A 9,045-nucleotide genomic window follows, 5' to 3' on the forward strand; every position below is an offset into this window, starting at 1 on the left:
GAAAACTCCAAATGTCTCAGCAGACGCTCCTGGATTCCCTGGAGCTCAGCCTGATCAGCTGGTATTGATTATGGGATGCTGAGCTGCAGAAACCTGGTTGGCTCGGTTCACAACTGCAGTTTCTGCCTCAGTGGATGTGGATCAGAGTTCCTGCAGTTGGAATCAGAACCTGAAGTAAACCCTCTGACTGCTCCAGGTAACGTCACCTGCGCTCTGAACGAGTTCACCTGCGCCAGCGGCCGCTGCATCTCCAAGAACTTTGTGTGCAACGGCGAGGACGACTGCGGCGACGGCTCAGACGAGGTGGACTGCGCGCCGTCGTCCTGCGCTCCCAACGAGTTCCAGTGTGGGAACGCGTCCTGCATCCCGGCCAACTGGGTCTGTGACGACGACGTCGACTGTCAGGTGAGAGGAAACGAAGAGGAACATCAGGTCTGAGGACTGAACGGCCATTTTCTACTGGTGATGCTTTTTAGGGATTTACAGGTGGAGTTCAGGTCAGAATTAAAATACTTTAATTCTCTAAGAACTTTTGTTTCTGATGGGAATCAAGATGGTTGTGTCAAATATAAGAAATGATTTGAAACAAATTCTGCCACAGAATGGTGCTTTTTAAAATCTTAAAAATTGCATGTGGAAAATGTCTGTCCTTAATCACACATTCAATCAAACTAGAGGGATAAGAAGCTGCAAAGTCTTTTTTTAAAAAGCAATTGTTTTATACCAAATTCAATTTCCAACTTTGTTTTTCCTCTAGCAAAATTAAAAGACAAATGTATAAAATAAAGTTGCTCATTTCAATAATTACGAGTTGAGATGAACAGAAGCTGGAAAACAAGCTGATGTCTCTGGAGACCTGAAGAGGGCGTTGGTGTGAAAAATCCAGATTTGTCTAATCTGCATGTAAACAATTTGAAAAAGCTGCAAACCTAAGTTTTTACTGTGCAAAAATCAGAAAATTTAATGCACACCAACTTATCTGCAAATGTCATGTTGTGGAAAAACACAATTCAATCCAGAAAACTGCATATTATGAAAAATGTGCAACTACAACCTTCATTAATGCACATCTATACATTCAATCATAATTAGAAAAACCAAAAACTTTCTGATTGTTGCTGAAATATTAGCATTAAAGTAAAATATCCTGATTTAAACTGTTTGTTTCTGCAGGACCAGTCAGATGAAGCTCCGGCTCGGTGCGGCCGCCACCCGACGCCGCCCGCCAAGTGTTTGTCCAGCGAGATGCAGTGCAGCTCTGGAGAATGCATCCATAAGAAGTGGAGATGTGACGGAGACCCCGACTGCAAGGACGGCAGCGACGAGGCCAACTGTCGTACGTTATGATGCCAAAACGACTCCAGCTTCTTTCACTGATTTTCCTTTAGCAGGAAGTAAAGTTGTAGTTTGTTTGCAGCTGCGCGGAGTTGTGAACCAGATAAGTTTAAATGTGACGATGGCAGCTGCATCCAGGGAAGCAGACAGTGTAACGGCTACAGAGACTGTGATGACGGATCGGATGAAATCAACTGCAAGAACCGTAAGACTGGTTTTAAAACAAAACGTCCTCATGCATTGAAACTCTTCTGGATTAGTGATAATCTGGATTAACTTCCTGTTCAGTGACTCAGTGCAACGGGCCAGAGAAGTTCAAGTGTCGCAGCGGAGAATGTATCGAAATGAGTAAAGTGTGCAACAAGATCAGAGACTGTCCAGACTGGAGCGACGAGCCAATCAACGAGTGCAGTGAGTTTTAAACGGGACTAAATTATGAACATCTGGAGCTTCTGTGTTGATCCTGAAAGGATGAGATGAATTTTAAAGTCAGTATTTCTGTACTAACCTGAATTATAATGTTTGATCCTCTTAAATGTCAGATTTGCTGCATCCAGAAACTCAAACAAGACTGAAAATAAATTTTACTTTCTGGTTTAACACCTTGAAATTGGCCCTCTGTCTCTTTAAAAACTTTCTGCTCTTCCTGAAACTCGGGCTTCAGGAAGTCATCACAACATGGCTTCTCTATTAACCCTTTAACGTTTTTACCAGCGTTTCACTGAGAAGTAGCTGCTATAATGAGCTCAGCTGTTCCACCAGATGTTTGCCAAATGCTGCTGGCTAGTCTGAAGGAGCATCAGAGGCTCGTCAGCTTCCAAAGCAAATCTGTGTGAAGCACAGATTGTTTTTTTACATTTTATAGAAGACGCCTGTGTTGCTCCTTCTGTAACCGTGGTTTTGTTCTTGTTCCAGATGTGAACGAGTGTCTCCTGAACAACGGCGGCTGCTCCCACATCTGCAAAGACGTGGTGATCGGCTTCGAATGCGACTGCACACCTGGACTGCAGCTCATCGACCACAAGACCTGCGGAGGTACGAGCTGCGCGTCACCAGACGAGTTCAAGGATTTCAAGTCAATTTTCTTTGTCCTGCAAATAAGAAATGAGGCTTTAAAAAGCTCATTGACTAATTTTCATTTAGCTGTCCAGTTTTGACTAATTCAAACTAAAATCCTGATCCATAGAGGCGTGTCCGACGCTGCAGGATTTCACTCCATGTTTATTCTGCACTGAAACATTCGGTGGTAAATCCTGCAGGTCGTTTTCTGACAGTCTTCAGGAGATCTGTACGTCCTCTAATCCCTCCTGGCATAAACTCCATCCGTCCTTCAGAAGTTTCATTTCCTCCCATTTGCAACCAGCAGTGAACTGAATGCTGGAATATTTAACTGACTAAAAAAGACTGGAATTGGAGGTTTAAATGTCTTTTATAAGAAAACTTGAGATTTTAAGATGGTGGTTGTGCAGCTTTCCATTTCTAAACGATTCCTCTTGGTCTCTTGATGCAGACATCAATGAGTGCATGAATCCTGGTATCTGCAGTCAGATCTGCATCAACCTGAAGGGCGGCTATAAGTGTGAATGTCATAACGGCTACCAGATGGATCCGGCTACCAGCGTCTGCAAGGCTGTTGGTGAGCATCAGGAGTTCAGTTTGACCTTTTCACCTTTCCTGGTTTTTACAAACTTCTCTTCCTCCGGTTCAGGGAAGGAGCCGTGCCTGATCTTCACCAACCGCCGTGATATTCGCCGTCTGGGTCTGGAGAGGAAGGAGTACACGCAGATCGTGGAGCAGCAGAGAAACGCCGCGGCTCTGGATGCAGATTTCAACCAGCAGACCATCTTCTGGGCCGACCTGGGTCAGAGGGCCATTTACAGGTAGAGTCAGGGTTCATTTTCCATTATTAGAGCTATTAAACATGAGCATGATTGACAGCAGTAAGACCCTCCTTGTTTAGTGCATTTCAACTGTTGGCACTAGGAGAGCTTTTCTTTTTTTCTTGACATGATCTATATTTATAAATTCTAACCATGAAAAGATCAGATGCATTTTGCATAAAGAGAAACCTGCTGTGGTTCACTTCAGGCTGCAGTGTGAACGCAGCTCAATGGGAAATGAGGCTCATCTGCTGAGTTTTGGATTATTTACTGTAATTGTGCATCTTGATGACTATGTCCATCTTTAACTACTGACTAACTCGACTCCTCTAAACCATTTAAAGGTGACAAACTGTCTGTTTTCCTCAAACCTCCATGTTTTTCCAGCACCGTCCTGGACAGGCGAGGCGACGTCGGCGTCCATAAGAAGGTGATCGATAACGTCCAGACTCCTCTGGGCATCGCTGTGGACTGGATCTACAAGAACCTGTACTGGTCCGATCTGGGAACCAAAACCATTTCTGTGGCGAACTTCAACGGAACCAAGAGGAAAGTTCTGTTCAACACGGGCCTGAGAGAACCCGCCTCCATCGCCGTGGATCCTTTATCTGGGTGGGTGGAAACGTTCTGGGTTTTTACCGACTGCTGCTCTGATCCGCTGACTGGACTGTTCTGGTCTCAGGTTTCTGTACTGGTCTGACTGGGGAGAGCCGGCTAAGATCGAGAAGTCTGGGATGAACGGAGCGGACCGGCAGGTTCTGGTGGCGACCGACATCCAGTGGCCCAACGGGATCACACTGGGTAGGAATGAGGCGAAACGTCTCCAACATGAAAACCTGCAGCTGAAATGATAAAATCTATTAATGTATTTAATGTCTTCAGATCTGATCAAAGGCCGGCTCTACTGGGTCGACTCCAAGCTGCACATGCTCAGTAGCGTCGACCTGAACGGAGACAACAGGAACAAGGTGCTGCAGTCTGCAGATTATCTGGCTCATCCATTCGCCGTCACCGTGTTTGAGGTTCGTTTCGCCTTCAGGTCAAATTCATTGACATGTAAATTTACAAAATAAGTTAAAATGTAAGTTTTTGTTCACTTTAAATGATTGAAATGATTACAGACTGAAAAAGGCCATTTGATGAAAAAACAAAGTTTCTATTTCAGGTCTGTTGTCAAACTCGTGGCGTTTTTATCGTCACCTGGTTTATTTTCATTAAAGGAATTTAGACAATAAAATTATTTTGAAGAATCGCAGAGTAAATACTTTTCTAATATACTATAAAAAAGGCTCAACTGGATGAGTTAAAATTTGTACAATGTGCCATTTTTTAGTGATTAATGGATCACTGAAATGATCAGCTGTTTATAAAAGTCGGCCATGTTGGTTCTGTTAGGATCGGGTTTTCTGGACCGACGGTGAAAACAAAGCCATCTACGGCGCCAACAAGTTCTCTGGTTCTGATGTCGTCACGCTGGCCAGCAACCTGAACGACCCTCAGGACGTCATCGTCTACCATGAGCTGATCCAGCTGGCTGGTAAGGGGTCAAAGGTCACCCATTGTAACCAGGACTGGTTACCAGCTGGATTTGGGCTTCAGTTTGTTTTTTCTCTGCAGGAACCAACTGGTGCACAGAGAAAAACGGCGGCTGCAGCTTCTTGTGTCTTCCTGCTCCACAGATCAACAAACACTCCCCCAAGTACAGCTGTGTGTGTCCTGCAGGCCAGGAGCTGGCGGCAGACGGCCAGCGCTGCAGACCCGGTGAGTCCTGACCCGACATGCAGGAGGGATCGGTCTGCTGCAGGACTTCACCTCTAAACACCATCTTAGTTTTACTGCTGAAATCGGTTTCATGTTTTCAATAAAACGTACCACTCGCCTGTTTAGGGAGGAGCAAAGGGAACCTTTACGTCTTGAGTTTTAAGTTGTGGTTAAATGTCGGCAGCAGCTCCAGGATTGTTTGCAACAATTAGCGGTTCCAGGCGCGAAGGCAGAGCGGCTCTGGCCTTCACCTCCTGCTGGACGACCGGTTGCTTAGAGACGCTTTGTTTTCCCTGCAGCTTCGCTCAGATCCTTTCACAGCCTTTTCAAACCTGACAGCTGAATCCGCAGCACTAATTGGACTCTGGTTCCAGTCGGGACTCGCAGATCGCTGGACCGTCTTCATGGCAGCAATACCAGCAAACTGCAGTTTCCCAGATTTTCTTTCACATGAAACACAGAATCTGTGGAAGTTTTAACAGAGAAATGAAGCATCTTGAGGTTGTTGAGTCATTTTGACTCAATTTAAAGGAGTTTTTGAGACGTTCTAAGAAACCAACAGATCAGTGGAATCCAGATTTTTTAAAAATTGAATCTTAAAAAACAAAAATCTGATTTGGCTATAAAATCATCACCCAGCTCTAGTGCATCCTTTACATTCGTCCTGGTTTCTTTTTTCCCCTCTTCTGTCCATCTTTACTTCATTATTCCACATTTTGTTGAAGTTTGGTGCCTGTCCCTTTAAGGCTGCAGACTAATTGGACCATTTCCCAGCTGCCTCATCTGGCATACCAGGAACTGTGGAGCTGTGAGGCTGCAGCTCCAGTCGACTCTAATCCTGTTAGAAACACAAAGTGAACAGAAGCTTTTCTCCACTCACAGCTACAAACGACAGTTTTTCTTGTTTAAATGACGCTTTTACAGATCAGTGGTGTTTGTTCTTCAGTGTGAGCTGAAATCGTGGTCCAGTGGTTCCTGCATGTTTTATTCTCTCCCTGGAGGTAGCAACGATCTCAGCAGGTCGATGTCCTCAGGCCTCTGATGAACCATCATTTGGTCCAGGTGCCTTCAGGACCCACTTTGGGGACCACTGTCAGATGTTTTGGTTTTACATTGTTTACAATGAGAAACAAATTTAAAATCCCATAATGCTCTGCTGTGTGGGCAGGTTTGTTTACGTTTCATGAGGAAAACCTTTTATTTTCTCCACTAATTTACAGATCAGATCAAACTTGAAGCTTCTCATCAGAAATTCCAGCAGCTTCTTTATTTGTGATTCACAGGAATATGATCATTACTGAGTTTTCAGAGAAAAACAAGATGATGTAGCAAAACTGACTTAACCCTGCATTTGTTTTGCTATATCAGAAATGGTGTTTTTTGGTTGTCTACCCAGAATGCCCTGCTCTGTAGTCCACTTCCTGCTTTGGAGCGATCTGTGGTCCATTCATATATGCATTCAAACTACACCAGCATTTACTTCAGCCAAAAGCAGACTGAGGTTTGTAGGTGGACCAGAGTTATCACCCCACCACAGAACCAGACCGCGAAGTTGGAGCCGTTCAGTTCAGGAGGTTTAAACCACAGTGACTGTTTTCCAGCCTGATTTCATGCATCAGATAAACCAGTTTACTCTCCAGAGATCTGGTCTACATTCAAAGAAAACTCAGAAATGGGACGACCTTGAATGCTTAAGGTTTGTTGTTCCTCTTCTAGTGACACTTTTCCTCAGAGGATGATGGTGAAGCTCTAACTCAAACTGAATTTCCCTGCATCATATTTTTTTTACTCGAGTAATTTTAATCACAAACCTGAGGAATCCTTGTGACTTGTTGCTAAATGAGAACAATGTGACATTCAGTACTTGCCTCTCTGCTGCTGAAGAGTTTAAATTAAATCTGCCTCTGAACTAATCTAGAACAGGAGCACCATCTAGTGGAAGAAAACGGGAAGTGCACATGCAGGTTTTGGCTCAAAACCTGCATTTATGTTCTGTGAAAATGGAGCTGGACTCCAACTGTAGTTTATAAATCTCAGAACCTGCTGGAAGTTTTTACTTCTGCTATAAAAGTTAATGCAGCATCTTGTTTTGAATGTGAGCTTTAGATTTACACCAGTGTCTGTCTTATAAGGCTCTGAATGCATGGAGATTTTAATATATTTTTATTGCAATAAAATGCCACCAAATAATTAGACTTAAAGTTTCTATAAGTCTTATAATAAATGTTGGGTCTTCAGTATTCCCAGATGTTAAAGCAGATCTTTCTCAGCTCTCCAGATAAAAAAACAACCAAAGCACTTTGCTGATTTTTGGCAAATATTTTTTAGCTTCAGGAAAATGAGCCTCTACAAAAACCTTCCAAATGTAACGTCCCAACCAAGAGGGAAAGAAAAGGGGCTTGTTGGCTTACCATCCAGAAACCACTTGCTGGATGTTTTATGCAGGAGGCTCCACTTCTGCTTTTCAAAGCTATGATTGTGTAGTTGTGCATCTATTTGTATTCAGTGACAAGAGGCCCTAAAACGGCTCATTCTGAACTGAGCAGACTTGAATCTTTATAAATGAGTTATGAAAAACATGTGAAGGGCAGGTTTTGTATAGACCATAAACCCATCCTAACCTCTTCAAGGTGTATGAAAGTTGCCATTTTTGTCTCTTCCAGAAGCCAATGTGAGCACGTCTATCCAGGTGGACTCCACCACCAGAGGCTCTGCTGCTGCCTGGGCCGTCCTACCCGTCTGTAAGTCCAGCTGCTCCTCCTCTGAGGTCAAACATGAAGGTCAGAGCTGTTTATCACCAGCCTCTCTGCTGCAGTGCTGCTGGCCATGGCTGCAGCCGGCGCCTACCTGATGTGGAGGAACTGGCAGCTGAAGAACCAGAAGAGCATGAACTTCGACAACCCAGTCTACCTGAAAACCACAGAAGAAGACCTCAACATCGACATCACGCGCCACGGCGCCAACGTGGGCCACACCTACCCAGCGGTGAGTCGACCGACCTGGAAACTCCTGCAGGTTGAATAGATCATTTCCTCCTGCAGGTCAGTTTTACTTAAAACTTTTCTAGCTTCATCAGACCCTCTAGTTGAAACTTTAAGATGTTTGACGATCAGGTCGTTCTCTACCCAAATAAATAAGCCTGTTATCTTATTTTACGCAAACAAAAAATCATTGGCAGTTTTTTTTTAATCATAATGTGCTCTTGAAAATTTACCTGATGCAACCAAATTTTAATTTAAGCTTTTTTTAGCAAGGCTGTAACTTTTTAAATCTGAAATGTTAAAATGTAAATAGATGTTAAATTGCTGCCATTTCCTCTTGCAAAGTGTTAAAATATTTTCCTTTTTTCACAGATTTCAATCGTGAGCACAGACGATGATTTATCCTGATCTCAGGATTTAGTTTTTTCTCCATGTTTCCATGCCAACGGTTCGCCGTTACAGCAGCCCTTAAGTTTCAACCACAAGCCTTCAGAAGTGCATCAAGTCCTGATCTGTGGTGAAGAGGAAATGTTATTTATTATATGAATACTTCCAGGTCTCTGTCTGGCTGTCCAGAGATCAGTTTCCTCTCTGAGGGTCTTTCTGTGTTCAGCCTGGACTGAAGAACTGAATCTTCATCAAACTGTTTCCTGGTTCTGATGTAAACCGGGTCAAAGTTCTCAGGTCTTAATGGGGAACCAAGACTGGAGACTAAAAGACGAATATTTAGTTATGAAACGGGATGTTAATATTTCTGATCATGCTTTGTGGCTAATATTAGGGTTTCTTCTGTTAACTGCATTATTATTGCTGCTGAGGTCACCATGGTTACAGCGTTTGTAAACAGTGTAAATATATTTCCTCCCTCAGATGTGACTGTAAATCAGGACTCTCCTCAAAGCACTTTGATCATGTTCTCTGTAAATAAGATTGTATGAACTGACTTGAATCCATTTTTTGCTCTGGCCGTTTCCTCACCAGAGTTCAGATTTATTTAAGGAGCAGAGGAGGAAAAACATGAATTTGGTAAAAATGACTATTTTGTATGTTTGTGCTGTTGCTGTGAACTTTTTATAGCCTTGTACAGT

The 9,045-nt window shown here is 43.4% G+C and overlaps 1 protein-coding gene across 1 annotated transcript; it reads left to right on the forward strand.

Moving 5' to 3' along the window:
• Positions 1-60: 60 nt before the first annotated feature.
• On the forward strand, positions 61-8,990 carry LOC106943676 (very low-density lipoprotein receptor-like). Its single transcript, XM_015026986.1, has 15 exons — positions 61-405; positions 1,174-1,336; positions 1,418-1,540; positions 1,624-1,746; positions 2,251-2,370; positions 2,846-2,971; positions 3,044-3,215; positions 3,603-3,827; positions 3,898-4,016; positions 4,098-4,237; positions 4,611-4,752; positions 4,833-4,976; positions 7,640-7,717; positions 7,792-7,961; positions 8,330-8,990. Exons 1-15 carry the CDS (start codon positions 76-78, stop codon positions 8,363-8,365), a joined length of 2,211 nt encoding a protein of 736 aa, XP_014882472.1. The 5' UTR covers positions 61-75; the 3' UTR covers positions 8,366-8,990.
• The last annotated feature ends 55 nt before the right edge of the window (positions 8,991-9,045 follow it).

This window comes from Poecilia latipinna, unplaced genomic scaffold (genome assembly GCF_001443285.1).
Source record: "Poecilia latipinna isolate Pla-1442-1.1 unplaced genomic scaffold, P_latipinna-1.0 Scaffold5681, whole genome shotgun sequence".
In the NCBI taxonomy this organism is placed as follows: domain Eukaryota; kingdom Metazoa; phylum Chordata; class Actinopteri; order Cyprinodontiformes; family Poeciliidae; genus Poecilia; species Poecilia latipinna.

Coding starts and splice junctions, on each gene's coding strand:
- LOC106943676 (XM_015026986.1), top strand. CDS start 76: ATGCTGAGCTGCAGAAACCTGGTTGGCTCGGTTCACAACTGCAGTTTC. Junction 4,238..4,610: donor TCGCCGTCACCGTGTTTGAG/GTTCGTTTCGCC, acceptor TGGTTCTGTTAG/GATCGGGTTTTCTGGACCGA. Junction 4,977..7,639: donor CGGCCAGCGCTGCAGACCCG/GTGAGTCCTGAC, acceptor TGTCTCTTCCAG/AAGCCAATGTGAGCACGTCT.